This window comes from Polyodon spathula, chromosome 54, assembly GCF_017654505.1.
Source record: "Polyodon spathula isolate WHYD16114869_AA chromosome 54, ASM1765450v1, whole genome shotgun sequence".
Taxonomy (NCBI): domain Eukaryota; kingdom Metazoa; phylum Chordata; class Actinopteri; order Acipenseriformes; family Polyodontidae; genus Polyodon; species Polyodon spathula.
In genome coordinates this window covers 137,509-156,936 of record NC_054587.1, presented here as the reverse complement: position 1 = coordinate 156,936, position 19,428 = coordinate 137,509, and the positions used below count along the sequence as shown (strand labels likewise).

General features: G+C 43.4%; 3 protein-coding genes across 3 annotated transcripts; 2 read left to right on the top strand and 1 right to left on the bottom strand.

The window, feature by feature from the left end:
• Positions 1 to 2,891: 2,891 nt before the first annotated feature.
• On the top strand, positions 2,892 to 4,941 carry LOC121307266 (tumor necrosis factor alpha-induced protein 8-like protein 2). The gene is made up of 2 exons (XM_041239433.1): positions 2,892 to 3,287; positions 3,620 to 4,941. Exons 1-2 carry the CDS (start codon positions 2,913 to 2,915, stop codon positions 3,860 to 3,862), a joined length of 618 nt encoding a protein of 205 aa, XP_041095367.1. The 5' UTR covers positions 2,892 to 2,912; the 3' UTR covers positions 3,863 to 4,941.
• Positions 4,942 to 7,443: 2,502 nt separating this feature from the next.
• Positions 7,444 to 10,532, bottom strand: LOC121307265 (lysM and putative peptidoglycan-binding domain-containing protein 1-like). The gene is made up of 3 exons (XM_041239432.1): positions 10,314 to 10,532; positions 8,893 to 9,218; positions 7,444 to 8,157 (listed from the first exon to the last, which is right to left on the bottom strand). The coding sequence occupies exons 1-3, from the start codon at positions 10,512 to 10,514 to the stop codon at positions 7,989 to 7,991; spliced, it is 696 nt and encodes a 231-aa protein (XP_041095366.1). The 5' UTR covers positions 10,515 to 10,532; the 3' UTR covers positions 7,444 to 7,988.
• On the top strand, positions 9,762 to 14,720 carry LOC121307212 (sodium channel modifier 1-like). The gene is made up of 6 exons (XM_041239351.1): positions 9,762 to 10,193; positions 11,965 to 12,024; positions 12,429 to 12,499; positions 12,843 to 12,931; positions 14,006 to 14,139; positions 14,490 to 14,720. Exons 2-6 carry the CDS (start codon positions 11,974 to 11,976, stop codon positions 14,670 to 14,672), a joined length of 528 nt encoding a protein of 175 aa, XP_041095285.1. The 5' UTR covers positions 9,762 to 10,193; positions 11,965 to 11,973; the 3' UTR covers positions 14,673 to 14,720.
• The last annotated feature ends 4,708 nt before the right edge of the window (positions 14,721 to 19,428 follow it).

The following is a 19,428-nucleotide window of genomic DNA, read 5'->3' as shown; positions in this document are numbered from 1 at the left end:
TGCAAAAAAACTTAAACAGCTTCTAAAAAGTCTCCTGCGTTTTACCGTGCGCGGCTCTGTGTTCCTTTTCTCTTTACTGTTTGAAATGAATTGCGCGGGTGGCCTATTGAAGCCATCAATGCAATCAGACAATCTCTAATTTGCAAGACAATTAATTTCCTCAGATTTTCAGTTCCAGTGGTTTGATTTCAGACGCACAGCAAATCAAAACTACAGAAGCGATGGGGTGTTATAATATTATAATTTAGTCATTTAGCAGAGACTTGCAGAGACCAGGGGGGTGAACTCTGCATCGTCAACAACTGCTGCTGCTGCTGCAGAGTCTCTTCCAATAGGACCTCGTTTGTTTTGCGTCTCGTCCGAAGGACGGAGCACAAGGAGGTGAAGTGACTCGCTCAAGGTCACACACACAGCGAGTCAGGGGCTGGGATTGAATCTCCTGGTAACGAGCCCCTTTCTCAAGCCTCTCATTACGCTCAGGACCATCTCTCTCTGCAGTCTGCTGGTGTTCTCGCTTGTCTTTTTTTAAATTGCGTTTCCACATTGACATAATGACAGGAAGCCGGGTTTGGAACAGTGCTGGGGGAAGGAACTCTGGAGTGAACAAAGCCTGCGGCCTTCTCTGACCCTGGAAATCCCACACCAGGGCCTGTCCTATTGTCACACCCCCAGCAAAAGCATCTCCGGTCAGACAGCACGCTAAGGCCAGCTGCAGACAAGCGGTGTCCATTTATGCATTTATTTATTTATTTATTTATAATATAATAATAATAATAATAAATAATAATAATAATAATAAATAATACGTTTTTTGCTCCAGAGCCAACTTCCTCATGTCTCGCAGTGTTTATCACGCCCTTGTCAAGTGAAAGCATGTTTCAAAACAAACAGAGGAGGTACTTCTAGGTTTCTGATGCCATGGTAACCACACCTCACTTATTTCTATTGAAATCAATGAATGTGTTTGTCACTACAAAGTTACTGGTGTAAAAATCTACTGTATATATCTACACTGTGCAGTTTTTCTTCTCTCAGTGGCTTTGGGTCTGCTGTGTGTTGTTTAGTATTTGCGAGGTGTAATAAATATTAAAAGAGAATTGGACTGAATCAGATTCGATACACAGGGGGAAAAATCAGTCAATCGACAAGTTCATTTCTGATATAACCCCCAACGCCAGTGAAAGGGGAAGCGGCTCCCGCGGTAAATATTGAATCTCGTGGAAGGGCAGATGAAGATGCAATGCACGAAGGGCACAGGAAAGGTTAGACTCTTTCAGCGTGTGGAAGGCTTTGTCTGGGCTCCGTGCATTCGCAGTTCGGTGTGTGTGTGTGCTACACTGCGTTGGCATTTACACAAATGGCACTCCCGCCTCCAGCTGATGCTTCAAAAAAAAAGAAATCACTGAGGCTCAGACTGCCCGAATCAATCTCAGGGATCAAACATGCTGTAGAATTGAATGAACAACATTAGAACAAGCTGGGCTAACCTTTTCATTTGTCTTTGCGAGTTTCACTGATGAAAACCAAAATCGATCATTTTTTAAGGCTTTTTTTTTTTTTTTAATGATTTCAATCATTTTTTAACTGATGACCGAAATACAGGCTAAAATATTAATAGCATTTCAAATTTATTTTTTTCAATTATGTTACAACCCAGAACTTGTTACTCAGAACTCTCTGTGCTTCCCTGTGCTTTACCAGACCTCTCTGTGCTTTACAATGCTTCCCTATGCTTTACCAGACCTCTCTGTGCTTTACAATGCTTCCCTATGCTTTACCAGACCTCTCTGTGCTTTACAATGCTTCCCTATGCTTTACCAGACCTCTCTGTGCTTTACAATGCTTCCCTATGCTTTACCAGACCTCTCTGTGCTTTACAATGCTTATGCTTTACCAGACCTCTCTGTGCTTTACAATGCTTCCCTATGCTTTACCAGACCTCTCTGTGCTTTACAATGCTTCCCTATGCTTTACCAGACCTCTCTGTGCTTTACAATGCTTCCCTATGCTTTACCAGACCTCTCTGTGCTTTACAATGCTTCCCTATGCTTTACCATATGCTTTACCAGACCTCTCTGTGCTTTACAATGCTTCCCTATGCTTTACCAGACCTCTCTGTGCTTTACAATGCTTCCCTATGCTTTACCAGACCTCTCTGTGCTTTACAATGCTTCCCTATGCTTTACCAGACCTCTCTGTGCTTTACAATGCTTCCCTATGCTTTACCAGACCTCTCTGTGCTTTACAATGCTTCCCTATGCTTTACCAGACCTCTCTGTGCTTTACAATGCTTCCCTATGCTTTACCAGACCTCTCTGTGCTTTACAATGCTTCCCTATGCTTTACCAGACCTCTCTGTGCTTTACAATGCTTCCCTATGCTTTACCAGACCTCTCTGTGCTTTACAATGCTTCCCTATGCTTTACCAGACCTCTCTGTGCTTTACAATGCTTCCCTATGCTTTACCAGACCTCTCTGTGCTTTACAATGCTTCCCTATGCTTTACCAGACCTCTCTGTGCTTTACAATGCTTCCCTATGCTTTACCAGACCTCTCTGTGCTTTACAATGCTTCCCTATGCTTTACCAGACCTCTCTGTGCTTTACAATGCTTCCCTTTACCAGACCTCTCTGTGCTTTATGCTTCCCTACCAGACCTCTCTGTGCTTTACAATGCTTCCCTATGCTTTACCAGACCTCTCTGTGCTTTACAATGCTTCCCTATGCTTTACCAGACCTCTCTGTGCTTTACAATGCTTCCCTATGCTTTACCAGACCTCTCTGTGCTTTACAATGCTTCCCTATGCTTTACCAGACCTCTCTGTGCTTTACAATGCTTCCCTATGCTTTACCAGACCTCTCTGTGCTTTACAATGCTTCCCTATGCTTTACCAGACCTCTCTGTGCTTTACAATGCTTCCCTATGCTTCACCAGACCTCTCTGTGTTTAATTACTCTCCCCAGCTAGTCATGGAAGCTTTCAGCTCGAAGGACGTTGCCATGCAGGTTCAGAAGAAGATTCTGAGCCGCATGGCCGGCAAGTCGATGGTCCACATGTTCGTGGACGACACGAGCAGCGAGATCCTGGACGAGCTGTACCGCGTGTCCAAGGAGTACACGGGCAACCGGGGAGAGGCTCACAAGATCATGAAGGACCTGGTGAAGGTGGCGGTCAAGATCGGAGTCCTCTACAGACACAACAAGTTCAGTGCGGAGGAGCTGCAGCTGGCGGACGAGTTCAAGAGGAAGCTGCATTTCGGAGCAATGACAGCGATCAGCTTCTACGAGGTAACGCCTGCTTCAGAAGGAGCCAGCAAGCCCAGATCACGAGCGCTTTGAGACTGTGCCACCTCTTAGATCAGCGTTTCCCAACCCCGGTCCCGGGGACCCCCCGCGGCTGCAGGTTTTCATTCAAACTCTTAAACAGCTACAGATTCCAAGTCAGCTGTAACATTTTATAACTTGAACTCTGCAACTGTTTAAGAGCTGAGGACAATTAGAAAAAGCTTTTAAAAATATATATATTAAAAAAAGGGGTCTTGATCTGAAGTAGCTGGACACTAGATGGCGCTGGGTGTTTGATAAATAAATGCTGCTGTTTTTGTTTTTGTTTTTTCCAGGTGGAATTCACCTTCGACAAGGCTGTGATGTCAGAGATACTCACCGACTGTCGGGACATGCTTTTAAAACTGGTGGACAAACACCTCACCCCCAAATCCCACGGGAGAATCAACCACGTTTTCAACCACTTCTCCGACAAAGAGCTCCTGACCCAGCTCTACAACTCCAAGGGCCCGTTCTGGGGGCACCTTCAAAAGATCTGCACGGCTATGAACAAACTGGTGGAGGAGGGCAAGCTATAGGGCGCCCCCTTGTGGAGACAGGGTGGAACTGCTACTGAAAAAAAAGACCATACTTTTTTTTTTTTTTTTTTTTTTTTTTTGTAATTCAGCAGACGCTTTTATCCAAAGCCTAGGGGGGTGCACTATGCATTTACTGCTGCTGCAGAGTCGCTTCCAATAGGACCTCGTTTGTTTTCCGAAGGACGGAGCACAAGGAGGTTCAGTGACTTGCTCAGGGTCCCGCACAGGGAGTCAGTGGCTGAGCCGGGATTGGAACCTCCTGGTATCGACCCGCTGGACCAGCGAGCCTCTATTCGTTTTACGGACTTGACAAGAATGGAAATCTGTTTTAAATGCAGAATATCCACAGAACTCGGAATTCTAGGCTATTTTTTTATTTTTAATTTTTTTTTAAATACCAATATTTGATCTGAAATCTAATGCAAATCTGCTCATTTGTAATGTATTCTATTTTTTATTTTTTTTTGTGTGATTTAGGTTTGTCTTTTTAGTCAGGACCTGATATAAGTAGTTGATATATAGTAATTGATATCTGTGACCGGGAGACTGAACTAATTTCAACACAGTATAGCTTTCTGTATTGTTAAAAAAAAATTGATTTGGTTAATCCCTTTAAATGTTATTTGTTTTGTCATATTATTATTATTATTATTATTATTATTATTATTATTATTATTATTATTATAGTTTAATAACGCCGCTGGAAACTTTCATTCTCCTCGCAGATCGCTGCATGTTTTAAGTTTGTAAAGCCCTTTGTAGTTTTCATTTTTGAGATCAGTTACTGTAAAATGCGACCAGGACAGACCCCAGCGAAGATGTTCTCGCTAAGGAAAGAAATCCCTTAGCATTCCCTGCTCTAAACCTCCATTCTCTCCAGATCCCGTCAGAGCAGTGAGTGATATACAGCCCTGGCTAAAAGTGTTGCATCGCCTAGAATCTTAGGATTGAGACAAAAAAACTACCTGAACACGATTTTGATCTTTTATTTAACCTCGTGTCATCAAAGGAACTGCTATCGCAAAAGCCTACCTGAAGGAATAGCAGCACAGTGTTCAACGTTAGATTTTGTTCCGTTTCCAAAAACTATACAAAGCGCTGGGTGTGGAATTCAATATGATAACAAGGGAACATTATTCAGCAGCTTTCACTGGACTCTATGAAGCTGAGGGAGTTCATTCTATATAGAGGGGGTGCAATTCAATATGAGAACAAGGGAACATTATTCAGCAGCTTTCACTGGACTCTATGAAGCTGAGGGAGTTCATTCTATATAGAGGGGGTGCAATTCAATATGTTAACAAGGGAACATTATCAGCAGCTTATGGACTCTATGAAGCAAGGGAGTTCATTCTATATAGAGGGGGTGCAATTCAATATGATAACAAGGGAACATTATTCAGCAGCTTTCACTGGACTCTATGAAGCTGAGGGAGTTCATTCTATATAGAGGGGGTGCAATTCAATATGTTAACAAGGGAACATTATTCAGCAGCTTTCACTGGACTCTATGAAGCTGAGGGAGTTCATTCTATATAGAGGGGGTGCAATTCAATATGTTAACAAGGGAACATTATTCAGCAGCTTTCACTGGACTCTATGAAGCTGAGGGAGTTCATTCTATATAGAGGGGGTGCAATTCAATATGATAACAAGGGAACATTATTCAGCAGCTTTCACTGGACTCTATGAAGCTGAGGGAGTTCATTCTATATAGAGGGGGTGCAATTCAATATGATAACAAGGGAACATTATTCAGCAGCTTTCACTGGACTCTATGAAGCTGAGGGAGTTCATTCTATATAGAGGGGGTGCAATTCAATATGAGAACAAGGGAACATTATTCAGCAGCTTTCACTGGACTCTATGAAGCTGAGGGAGTTCATTCTATATAGAGGGGGTGCAATTCAATATGAGAACAAGGGAACATTATTCAGCAGCTTTCACTGGACTCTATGAAGCTGAGGGAGTTCATTCCTAGCGGGCGATGCAAAACTTTTACAGCCATCGCTGTAGTCTTTGAAAATAAACGACGTGTTCTTTGATTAGTTTGTTCTGTTCTGGTTTTTAGGATGTGGTATGATTGCAGCGACTCAGTTTGCGTTTGTAAAACTTTTATTGACTTCAGCTGCTTTGTTTAGGAGTTTCAGGTCTTGTTACTTGCCGTAGACGTCTGTAATGCAGGCTAGATCAGCACATGTGTCTTTATATTACCCTGCAGCAGCGCCATCTAGGGCACAGCTGGTGCATTGCCGGCAAAACTAAATGAAACTCTGTTCAGAGTGTTAGATCGCCGGGTGGTGGTTCCTTCTGTAAAGGAGGCATTTTCTCTGATCTAGCCTCCGCTACATGGCAAGCAACTAGGACTGGAAGAGAAATACATATGGATTTTATCTCAGGACGTTACTCTGTCTGAAACATCCTGAAATAAAAATTATTAATTTAAACCTTTTGTATACCCAACCCCCCCCCAGGGGGGCATATATATATATATATATATATATATATATATATATATAGTTTTAACCCGTGAAGCAACCAGTTGGTCAACCTTGGATTATCTAATTTTAACGGGGGGGAGGGGTAAGGAAGAAAAAAAGCTGTTAACGAATCAAATGGTTAGTTTACGAGTGACTAACTGTACATGTCGGTTACTTTGCCAATGAAACCCCCCCAGGGGGGGGGAAACGGTCTTTAAATGCAATATATAAAATAATAATAATAATAATAATAATAATAATAATAATAATAATAATAATAATTTTAATGTAACTGGAACTGTTAATAATTCTGCAAACACAGCCCTCGATATAAATAAGTCTCGATATATAATAAAAAAATGAAGCCTCAAAATGATTAATTTGTTTGTGGTGTTTTTTCGTTTCTTTTCTTCCCCACAGTGATGATAACGCTACATTTTCTAAGGTGTTTTATGGTTTCTTAGCCGGTGTGAAATTTCACCGGTCTGTTTACAGGCCGATTCTAACTAACTTGACTTTGCATCAAAACCGGACGCGGCCGTTTGTAAACAAAACGAAGGTTTTCAAAACCAAAATAATAATAATAATAATAATAATAATAATAATAATAATAATAATAATAATAATAATAAAATCGAGACAGAAATAGATTTTTGAATATATCAAAAATACATAAATACAGCTTGTGTGTGTGTGTTTCTCTCACAAAGACACGTTTATTTGGTGTCTAGTGGTTAAAAAGAAATCCTGAGTCTATAAAACAGAAAAAAGGGAAACGTGTTTAGTTGAAGGTCTCGCTTGAGCTGCGCACAATAACAAACGCACAGAGTCTAGGAAGCCGTGGTTAAAAACGACTTCCCCTTTATTGCTGCGCTTCGAGTCTAACATTGGGGTTTCTAGCCCCATCTGGTGGCCAAGTAACGTAACCACGCTTTCAAATTCTTCAGAAACAAAGTTATTTTTTTGGTTTCCAGAACTATTTGCCCGACGATTTGAACTGCAATCGTCAAAAAATAAACCTCTGATACATTGCATTTAAAAAAAAACAAAAAAAAACGTGTTATAATTATACAATAAAAATAAAAAATTAATAAATCGTATTAATTTAAACAAGACGTGTAAAAAACACATTGAATTAAACATAGTGTAAGGAAAACACAGCTGTGTTTTCAATAAACCACTCTAAAATCAAATGACACAGTTATGAATTATATACAGCAGTCCTGCAGCACGCTTGCAGGGAGAGAACTGAGCTACACTGACGTCACTGTACTCTGCCCGGCCACTTTATTAGGATCTGCATGCAGCTCTTAACACGTGACACTGTTCAGCAGGTTTCATTGGATTCTATGAAGCAACATTAGTTCATTCCTTAAGGGGACGCTAAACTGCTGGCCACAGTTGTACATGACGTCATAGAAGTCTGTACCGCTTGTGAGACGACATAAAGAACTACAGCTCCCAGCATGCCTCGCCATTGCTGCAGGAGCAGAGGCATGCTGGGAGCCGTAGTTCATTCTATAGGGCAATGCAAAATTGTCCACCTTGTAGGTTTAAGGTCTCCTGTGTTTCATCACAGCGAGGCTCCGTCAGTTTGAAATTGGGAAACAGTTCGGGGGGAGGTGGGGAGGACGGGCACGGCAGAGTCAGAGTTTGAAGATTTCGTCCTCGTGGTCCCGCAGAGACTTCGTGAGCCGGGTCTTTGTCAGCGGAACGGGACCCAACAGGGAGCTCTGCCGCGCCCGGGGCGAGGGGCTCAGCACTCGAGAGCTGTGATAGGCCGACTCGCGAAAGGGGGCGTCGCCTTCCAGTAATCTGAAGAAAAGACCAAGAAAAATCAACATTTTTTATTTATTTATTTTTTTTTTTAAAAAAAGCTTGTAAAACTTTTTATTCGCTCAAATTCTAGGCCTTGCTACACTTTCCCTGCCGTGTTTTAAGTCTGATTGAATCCGGTTAGGTTGACTCGAGCAGCATTTCACAAATGAGATCAGGGCTGAGGTTCAGAAAGACAACACAGGACTCCACAGACCCCTCTCCCAGTACAACTGATTCGGGGGTGCAGATCTCCGTCGATTCCGGCACACGGTATTTTTTGCATTAGGAAGGTCAAGTCAGTTACTACGAAAAATAAAACTGCTCTACCCACAGACTAGGGCACTGCCGGTCCTTTTTTGCTGTTGTAAAGAGTTCAAATGGTATTTCAAAGTTTTCTTTTCGTTATTTTGTCTTCCCAGCGCTACTTCAGGGTGCTTGCGTTATTTCGGAGTGGTTCTGGGTTCCGTTGCTCCAGCACCGAATCGGTCTTACCCGGCTTCGACGTTTCTCGTCTGGAAAATTCCTAACTGCCATGCAAAATCAGATTTAAGAGATGCATTTATTTTTATTTTTTTAACAACAGCTCAATAAGGGAGCGAGTGAACCCAGGACCCCTCCGAACGATTTGCAAACTCTGCGAAACGGCTTTGCAGACAAGCCACGAATCGAAGCTGCTTCCGGGGGGGAAAAAAACGCTTCCGATTTTTTTTCTGGTCGTTTTCCAGAACTCACCCCTCCTCTCCTCCCTCCTGCATCTTCTTGACGGCCGCCTCTTTCGATTGGCTGATCAGGCCGTCCAGTCTCTTCAGGAAATCCGCCGCTGTCAAATCGACAGGGTCCGATTCACTGGCCCCGCCTCCTCCTCCTCCTCCTCCTCCCGTCCCATTGGCCGACGTGCCGTCCTCTCCCAGCGGCGGACCCGCCCCCTCCTCTTCCCCCGCCTCTGACTGGCTACCCGACGGAGCCTCCGGACTGGTCAAGGCAGGGATGTAAAGGAATTTCTTCAGGAATATGGAGTCGTTGGTGTACAGTCTGTTTGCTCGCTTGATGTGCTCCATCTGACAAAGAAACGAGCGAGTTTAGCACCCCCCTATAGAATGCCCCCTCACTTTGCTTTCAGAAAACCCGCTGAACAATATTAACATATGAATTTCACACCACAGCTTTGGTTAGGGTCTTACACACTGGCTGGCCGCTCTATTAGGACCTGCGTCTAACATCCAGCCACTGTTTTGGCTCATTACAGCCTTGACACACTGTGGGAGAGACTCCACAAGGTGCTGGAAGGTAGCGGAACATGTTTCAATGTGCATTCTCAAGGCTAGAAGCAAGACTCCTTCCTATTCCACAGCAGTGTCACCCGTTCCAGGTTTTACTACCAGCTTGATCAGCCCCCAGCCTCAGGTGTGTCAGTGTGTCTAGGTAACAAGCTCAACATTATTCAGGTGTGGACTCTATGAAGCTTAGGGACTCCTAGTGATATACCAGGAATGTTTATTCAATATGTCTATGAAGGGAACATTATTCAGTTGGACTCTATGAAGCTGAGGGAGTTCATTCTATATAGAGGGGGTGCAATTCAATATGTTAACAAGGGAACATTATTCAGCAGCTTTCACTGGACTCTATGAAGCTGAGGGAGTTCATTCTACAGGGTGATGCAAAACTGTTGGCCAGCAGGTTATTCCTTATCTGGGCTATACCTTGGCACCCCTGTCCGTCATTGGCCTAAATCTGCCCAAACTTTGTTTTTTTTTTAATGGACAATGCATTCTGGGAAGTCCTGCCTCTCTTAAGAAGGTCAGAATGTTACCTGAGACAGGTAAAGCGTACCAGCATGCATTGCCAGTTGAAAAGTCTCAGCTGTCTCAGGAAGCCGATTAGCTACACGCAGGGTTGAAATGAAAGTGTGCTCAATATTTCACAGCCAAAGACTTGGCAACTGGTTTTTGATGAGCGTCCGCAGTCTGCAAGGAAAAGACTGCGCAGTGCAAGGAGGGGGGTGCAGTCTGAAAAGTAGTAAAATTTGACAGGTACCACAAATTGACGTGACATGTCAGGGTTTTTTTATTTATTTTTTATAACGTGTCATTTATAAACAAAAAAAAAAACGGAACAAGGGAGAATAACAGGTGACGCGCTTGCTCGCTTACCGACACGCCGTACTTCAAAGCCAGTCCTGGAAGCGTCTCTCCCGGCTGAACCAGGTGCTGCAGCTGCCTCTCCCGAACCGGAGAGCGGACCAGGCTGCCGTAGGAGCGGGTCCGGCTGCCGGAGAGCAGACCCTCGCCGTCCGAGGAGGACGAGGAGGAGGTGAAGGAGGAGGAAGGAGGAGGCCGGCCCGCAGAAGACATGTTGCTGTTGTTTTTTTTTTTTTTTTTTTTTTTTAACAAAATTCCCTTCAGTTTTTTTTTTTTTTTTTTTTAACTCAGATCCTGCTTCAAAACGACTAATTGTTTTTGTTTCATTTTTTTGTTTAAAAGGTTTTGCGTCGGCATAATTGCAAGAACTAAAATAACAAACACGAGTTGCTTAAATATAATATTTCAACGTGACATACTCGCGCTTTGAAATGCTTAGCTTTATTGTATATAAATATGTAAGAAGTTAGTAATGTGTTTTTACAGCGCCGACAGTAAAGGTTTAGTGGTCAGGACAACAGGAAGGAAACTTTTTTTTTTTCTCTGACTGACTTTTTTTTAAAAAAAACTGTGGTTTAGTTAAGTGGGGACAGCGTTAATGTAATTAAAAATAATTAAAATAAAACTCTTCACTCGTGGCTTTCGACCATGCAATGCGTTTTGTTGACGTCAGTACGTTTGTAATAATAATAATAATAATAATAATAATAATAATAATAATAATCTTTAATGTTGAAGTTGAACTTGAATATAACAAGCCCTCGTTTAATTTTTTTCAACTTGAGACTTAACTGAGACGTTATATTATTTTCGGAGCAAAACGAAATAGTTGGGTTTTCATATTCAGCTTCAAAATCACGGTACGTTTTCTCTTTTTTTTTTTTTTGACAGGTTGTCAAGAATATATACAGCCAATAATATGCACCCTCTTTTGGGGGTTATCTGGATTTTTAAAGCAATTTAAATGCACGTCGCAGAGCTGGTATATAAAAACCAGCCCGGCGTGGTCAAGATTATTTAGCAATGTCAGTGTCCCAGTCTGTCTGCCTGTATAGCATTACTCGGTCCTGTAATTAAGAGGGGTTTCAGTCCTTATTAACCACTGAAGAACCCCCATCTCGCTAATAAAATCAATACGCTACGTTTTAACCCACATCGCCTGACTCGGAACCATCTCCACGAACAGATATTAAAAACTAACCCATTTAGTCAGCTCCCCTGAATCATGCAGAGTTCTGCTGCATTCTGGGATTTGTAGTTTGATCGGCGACAGGGAGCCGAGTTAACGGGTGCGTGAATTAGGGTTGAGTGACTACAGCTCCCATAATGCCTCTGGATTGTGAGCGGTAAGGGTGAAGGGAGCAAAGTCTCCCGGGAGTTGTAGTTTTGATTACCTAACACCAAATGGCGTATCAAACGCGTACTAATAATAAGTACGCCTTTATTCATGCCGGAACGGTTTTGTTTTTTTTCTTTTTTTTTTTTCTCAGCCTAACTGCTGTTTATTTATATAAAGCTATGTAAAACTTATTAATATTTAAAAAAAACTATTTCGTCAACGGCAAAGCGACGACGCTTTTTTAAAAACTACAACTCCCAGACCCGCAAGGGCGGTGGTTTGTTTTTTGCGTGTAATGTGTTATAACGTGGCTTTATTTTGCAGATCTCAGCTATGTCGTTTAAAAGGGAGGGCAATGACCCGAGCCAGCTGAACGTGCTCAAGGTAAGCGAGTTTGTATTTTGAATATTATTTTTTAAGGGGGGGGGGGATATCGAGCAGAGTTTTTGGGGGGTCAATTCTTGTTTTTCAATCCCAGATTTAAAATCAATTTCCACTCCCAATTGCAAACTCCCCGTTCCCTCTTCGTCGATTTCGACACAGGCTTGCAACGAACCTTATTGCTGCTGAACAAACGCAACACAACAGCCACGCCTCTGGAAATGTCAGTTCCAGGTTTGAGTAGCCTAGGTAACAAGCCCAGGCGTGTCTGATTAAACTCCCAGTGCGTCCAGGAACGGATCAAACTGCTGTGCAGCGGGAGTCTGATTGCCATCTCATTGTTTTTGCATTCAGAAATTAACGTCTCCCCCCTTCCCCTTCGCCTTCCCCTTCCCCTTCCCTGGTAGAAACGTAGAGTCGCAGAACTTCTATCCCATTTCATCCCAGAAGATGAGGCTGCTTTACTGAAGAATGGCAGGTAACAAAATCATTGTTAAATAATTAGGCGGACGAATTAACTATCTGTCTATCTATCTATCTATCTAAGCATCTATCTCTATAGCTATCTATCTATCTATCTAAGCCACTGACTCACTGTGTGTGTGAGACTCTAAGCGAGTCACTTCACCTCCTTGTGCTCCGTCCTTTGGATGAGACTTGAAACAAACGAGGTCCTATTGGAAGAGACTCTGCAGCAGCAGCAGCAGTTGTTGATGATGCAGAGTTCACCCTCCTGGCCTCTGTAAGTCGCTCATTAATTGTAAATCTCCTGTTTTAAGTACAGTAAGGAGTTTGGCTGCCTGCTCTTGCTCCCTCCCCAGGTACACTTGCTTGGTTTGTTCCTACCGTCCTGTCTTTGACACAGTGGACATGCTGACCGTCCACAGGGCTGGCAAGAGACACCTGGAGGGTAGGTAACGGCCCGCTTCTTCTGCGGGCAGTGTCTTTTTGTTCATTGTTGAAAGCGAAACCGTTTTAGTTTGATCAGTTCTCTCTCTCACTTCGGGATAGACTGTACAGCTGCAGGCAGGAGCTATACAATCGCCCAGGGTTTCAGGATTGAGAAAAACAATTACGAACATCATCTAGATCTTTTTATATATACAACATCGTATAATCAAAAGAAACCGTTTTAGTTTGATCAGTCTCAGAGGTCTCACTTGGGTATTATCTCGTGTACAGCTGCAGTACTTAATACAATCGCCCAGGGTTTCAGGATGTGTTGAAATGGAACAAAAACAATATACGAACATCACATCTAGATCTTATATGTCCAACATCGTACATTAAGGGAGTCAACGAGAACTAACGATCTACAAAATAACGTTTCGCCTCCGAACACTTTACATAAAGATAGCCTCCGTGGCACTGATGAGAATTTCAGGTTCGATTCCTTTTTTTTTTTAGTGTTCTGTGTGATGCATATCTTTCCATGTGGACGACCCTTACTCTGAGCGCTACGGTCCATACACCAAGTCTCGCATGAATGCGGCCGTCTTCTAAATGATCCCGTAGAGGGGCTACAAGGTTTATGGCAAGAATCGGGAGCTTGAAAATGGGAAGTGCTAAACGGAGGACACCTGGATACGTTGAAAGCAGAGAGCGAGGGTCCAGACAGGTAATCACGTGGGATATTATTATAACTTGCACAGGGTGGGACAATGAGATCCGCTGAACGAGCAGTGTCGTCCAGTCCTGCTCTAACTAGGAGTTGAATAATCAGACTCCGATGCACACTAGACAGTGTGATCCAGTGTGAATTTAATAAGACAGACTAATGAGACTCGAACACCGAGCTCTGTTGCAGACACATGATGGGCTCGATCAAGTTGGTACCTGACCACTGTGACGAACACGTTCCCCTCCGAATCTAACGGAGGGGCAATATTGCCTCCCGAATACGAACGCCTGCCTGGACCCATTTCTTTTCCATCCAAGAGGGTCTTGTTAAATGCCTGGATCAGTCTGGACTCACTGTGTGAAGACCCCGAAGCAAGGCGCGTGCAGCTCCTGTGCTCGTCCTTCGGCAGCGAGACGCCAAAACAGCGCTGTTTGCTCCTATGGACGAGACTCTGCCGCAGGCAGCAGCAGCAGTTTGATGCAGAGTTCACCCCCCTGGTCTCTTTCGATAAATAATGACAAGTAATTGATAAGAACTGATTTGATGTGCAAAGTAATTGAATTTCACCCGTTGCTGTATAATATGGAACCTGGCAGCTGGTTTCGTTTGCTTCCTGTGAAAATATTCCTGTGTCTTAAAATGAAATCACAACTCTGTTATTGAGTGACTGTGCTGGATGCACCCCCATGTTATTCTCCAGACTGAGGGTGCATTTTTATTAAAACCGTCGGGAAAATTCGGAGCGACGGACGCCAGGGGGTCTGCGACTCTGCGGTTCTGCTGTAATTGAAGTGTAATTGTAATTGAGAGCCGCTGTCACACAGACCCCTCTTGTCTTTCCTTGAAGGAGGTTCCTGGTCCTGCACCCCTATTGGTTCAAACCCGTAGGATTACCCATCATGCTCTCCTGAAGTCCGCACCCTACAGCAGCTGTCACCAGAAGAAGCCCAGATTTGTGATCCAGCCCGGGTCGGGTCGGATCGGATCGGGGGTGGGGTCCAAATCATTTCAACTCCCAGTTCCCTTTTAAAATCAATTCCCATTCTCTTTTAACCCTTAGCGGTCCATTTATTCAGTGCTTGTCATGGTGACTATAGACAGGCCAATTATTTCACACGCGGCGTGTTTATGTTAACACGAGCGGAAAACAGGTTACCAAGGCACTGATCGCAAAAGGCACACCTCAGTACGCATCTCCAGCAATAGCACCCACACCTCGCCGCTTGTATTTTTCACAGACCTCTTAGAGAAGTGACACACTGATCAACCTCTCTGATCCATCGTTATTTTATTATGTAACCATCTCAAAACAGCCCTGCAGAGCCTCGTGATGTTTTTTGAATGCTGAGGGGGGAAGAAGTCAAGCTCTCTCTGCTCGTTTGTGTCCGTGTTATCTCTGAGCGCACCAGGGGCTATGATACGCCCTTTTATTTATTCGGCTCCTCTGGTCTCCCTCGGCATTGAAAGTTTTCTGTTTGTTCGGGAGGACAAAATCAACGCACCAGGCCTCGCTGACGTTCTTTTTGATTGATGAGGCCAGGGTCCGACGCCGGATGAGAAAGGACTGGTTCTGACGACAGGGCAGACCAAAGGAGTAAATTTAATCACGAAAGTGCCCTATTCGTCTTGATTTTCATAAACAACAAACGCGAATATCACTCCCAAATGCATCCTAAGCGAAGCTGTTTGCGAGTCTCGTTAAACGCGGTCGCAGTGAAAAGCGCTCGAAACGATATTTTTCGTACTGTTGAGCTGGCAGAACTTGCTATGGCTGTCTGCGGACTGCGCTAAACGCAAGGCGCTGACTGCGGCAGCTCTTTTCATTCTTGAGATAAATTTTATTGTTGCAGGAATAATTAATACAAACAAGAATCTTCCCACAGCCGTGACAGCTGGCGCGAACACCTGCTGCTTGGAAGCACACGGAAACCGACCAGCAAGAAGCTAGGGACCTGTGCACCGGGGGCTGCGGGTGGGGAGGGCGGCGGAGAGGAAGGGTGGGGGGTGGTACTATCACTCACACCGGCGCACTACGGGGAAAGATAATTAGGCAAGCAACAGAAAACGTAGCCAACGTCGAGCGATACACGCGCAAAAAAAAGACCGAAAGATGGATCATGCCTACGACGCTGGAGTACGCCTCACTGCTTTGTGTATTCAGGAGAGGATCGATAATCAAAGTGCTGCTTAATTCCACAGGTTCCCTCTTATAAAATCAATTATGACTTTTGAAAAATCAATTCACAGACACGTCGGTGCATCAGAATTTTTGTTTAAGTAATTAAGACCGGCAGCCAACAAACAAAACTCAAAGAAAAATAAAAAAAAAAGTAACAAATGTGATAAATGATGCGTCTGAACTGGCAGCTCTATTTAAATGAATTTAATAGCATGAATAAGATTTAATCACGTTCGTTTTAGTGAACAGCCTAAAGCAATGCGTTTCTACTTTTATACAATCGCCCATTTTGGGATTACGCGGTGCTGAATACGAGACAAAAAACAGGGCGAAAGGAATTTGTTCTGCTTGGGTTAATAAACGAGCCAATATCAAGACACAGTCTTCAAGGTTGCTAATGATGCGTAATCCCTGGTGCGCAATCTTTATATTAGTTTTTTCGATTGTTCCTGGAATATATTAAGACCTTGGTTTCTCGCTATCTTTATGATCACACAGCATAAAATGCCAAGGCGAAAAATGGAAGAAGCACCCAGCCAAGCCATAAAGAGACTACTAAATGAATACCGGTTTATCCCGGGTTTTTTTTCTGCTCCGCTTTGTTTGTCGGACTTATTGTGGAGCGGCGTCACGATTTTGAGCTGGAAGCACTACCTCAAAGCGTGAGAGAGTAATACTTCGCCGAATCAAAAAACCCAGAGAGAAATCAGAAGACTATCGTGGGGGTCTGTATTAGTGTGTCTCCATCTGCTTTTTTTTTTGAACAAAGTACGTCATAGAATTATGTTGGGTGTACATGGATCAGTCAGATTTTTTGCATCGTTCAAGCAGTTTTGAGAAATGTAGAGGTGGGGCCGGATTATTATTCCTGGTTGATAGTGGTTAGTGGAGCCATCCAGGGGACATTTGACGGTAATTTTGAATTCGGCTGTCTAGTTCGACGACTTACTAATCAGACCCACACATGTCAGTAGTGGTGTTCGCGCCCACGGTCTGCTAGACGGCCTACGTTGTCGCGCTGATCTGCGTCAGACGGGGTCTGCTTTGTTATAGGAAACATATCTTTATAAATTGTCTTTTCATGATAATTTACATGTCGTTCGAGATCGTAAAGCTTGGTGCATGTATAATGTTTAGCTGAGTCTTATTCATATGGTGGGCTGAAACATGTTCTCGTCAGAGATAACAGAACAAACTGTCGTCGCGGACTGGACAAATACCAGACACTAGAGGCGACGACGAGAACCAGAGAGCGCCCAATCCCCTCCAGATCAGCGGGCACCATCGCTGTCCACGTCTCAGGACTGTACTCCCAGGGTAAGCAATTCATCAAATCTTGCGCGTCTGGCTTATAGCGCAGAACATAATATCATAATAGACAAAACGTCAATGCAGAATGCTTAGAGTAGAGTCCTTTCTTGTGTTTGGAACTGATAAATGCACGTTGAGATTTGAAACAGTCGCATCCTTTTATAATGTTCATCCCATCCGTGATGGCGTGGATAATTAGTTGCAATAATTTGCATAATTTATAAGACTATGCTTATCGCTCTCTCTACTTCCTCCTCCGTTTCATCTATTCCTCCAGCTATGGTCTGGATTTCAGGAAAATTTTTTCGCGGTTATTCTAGCTAATGGGGTTGGGACATGGATGTAGCAAGCGCAGGAAAGCGTGAATTACGTTCGCTCATTTTGAGTGAAGAGTTTTTTACATCCTCTCTGTCCATGACTTAACCTGAACCCCTCTATCTGTAATTATCCTAAATAAACGCCTTTTGAATATGGTTTATTAAGGAGATGTGCAGGAGGTGGCGGTGTGCATCATCTTTTGCTGATTGGCTCATCTACTCCTGGCGAGAAAGACTGCCGTGATTTCAAATGTGCTTTCCTTAGAAAGGCAGAGATTCAGATTATGTTGTTATTTTTTTTTAATTCTCAGAAGGAATAAGCTGATTTCTGAATGTTAGAAGTAGCCGTGCGCCTTCTTAACCGTCACGCTCGTCGTCGAGTGGTTGGATACCATCGGATGGGGGAGTGAGATGTGCTTTTATAACCTCTCTAGATAAACTGGGATAGGGTTATAAATTGTCAGGCTGAGCTGTTAAAATGTTCAAAGCAATGTGACCTCCTGGATGACTCTAGCTTTCCCTAGTAACGTTTCCTGCCTAAATCTCACCCGTGGTCGGGTTTTCAAAGGGGCTCTGCCGGATGAAATCAAAAGGTGGGGGTCCCTTCCTAAACCAGGGGGTGCCCAAAGCAGACTGTCCCATACCCTGTTTTAACCAAATTAAATCAAAACTCCGTCCAGACGGTGGAGTTGCTTGCGATCTCCGTTTCACCTCCTGGAGCAGAGTGGTCGTTCAGAGCCGCGATTGATTGGCCAGACGACCCCTGTTCTGAAGGCTTGCAGCTGTTGTCTCCTAAGCTCTCTGCTCCTCCCGTCCTCCGCAGCGAGTATTTTGAGAGGCTTGTAACCTGATTCCAGGCTGGATCAGTTTCGCCCGCTGACCGCCTCATCTTCTCCTTGGTATTAATATATTATTATAAAAACCCATTAGAAGAGTTTTTGACTTACAGATCGTGGAACCAGCAGTGGAGGGATCAATACACAGCCGTAGTGTGGATTTGGTTTTTTGGGGTGGTGGTGGTGGGTAATTCTCAGAGAAATTCCAGACCTTCAAAATCGAAACGTCGTCTTGGCTGTCACGATACACGGGCGGTTCAGCCTGGCGCGCAGAGAGATGTGATCAGTGCTACACCCGCGATTTAAAATAGCAAGTTTGGCTGTGCGTCCAGAGAAGTGGCTGGTCGCCTGTGGTTTGGTTAATCTTTTTCACCACGAGCGTCAATTTGTCTTTACTTCTCTCCTGCACGGACAGTGCGTCGTTCTACGCACGAATAACTCTGCCTGGTTTAAACACGTTTGAAAAATATAAAATAAACTGAATCGCACAATCCACTTGTAGGAGACACAAGAGCAAGATAAAGAGAGAGATTAGTTTATTATTTACATTGTGCCGTTTTTTTATATATATCTTTGCCCCTTGCATGTGTTGTAGGGCTTGTTGCCTGGATTGGTTAGTGTGTTCACGATGCATTTTAAGGCGTTCTTGAAGACTGTGAAGCTGCGTAGCATAATAATAAAATAATATCATAAAAATTTATGCCTGGTATAAAGCTGTCCTGACATTTTAGAGCTATGTGCATCATCTAGGTATTATTTTTAGGATTTGTAGACATATAAACTATTCGGAACATAATTAACTGTTATTTAACAATTGTGTATATCAGAGAAACTACAAAGTGTATTCACTCGGCTTATAGTAAGAAGGCTACCCGAAGGAAGCCGTTAAATCAGTACGTATTGTATGTTAGATTTCCAAATGCCACATCATTGTCAACGTTAAACTATTCCCAGGTAATTTTTTAAAATAGAAAGCGGTGATGGATATTTTCATATGAGTATACAACTGAGGAACCTTATCAGCAGACTTTTTTCGCTTTCCTTCGGTACTCTAATGAAGCATGAGAGGAGTTCATTATCTATATAGATTTTAGGGGTGCAATCACTATGTTAATCTTATTAGGGCAAATTAATTCAGATAGT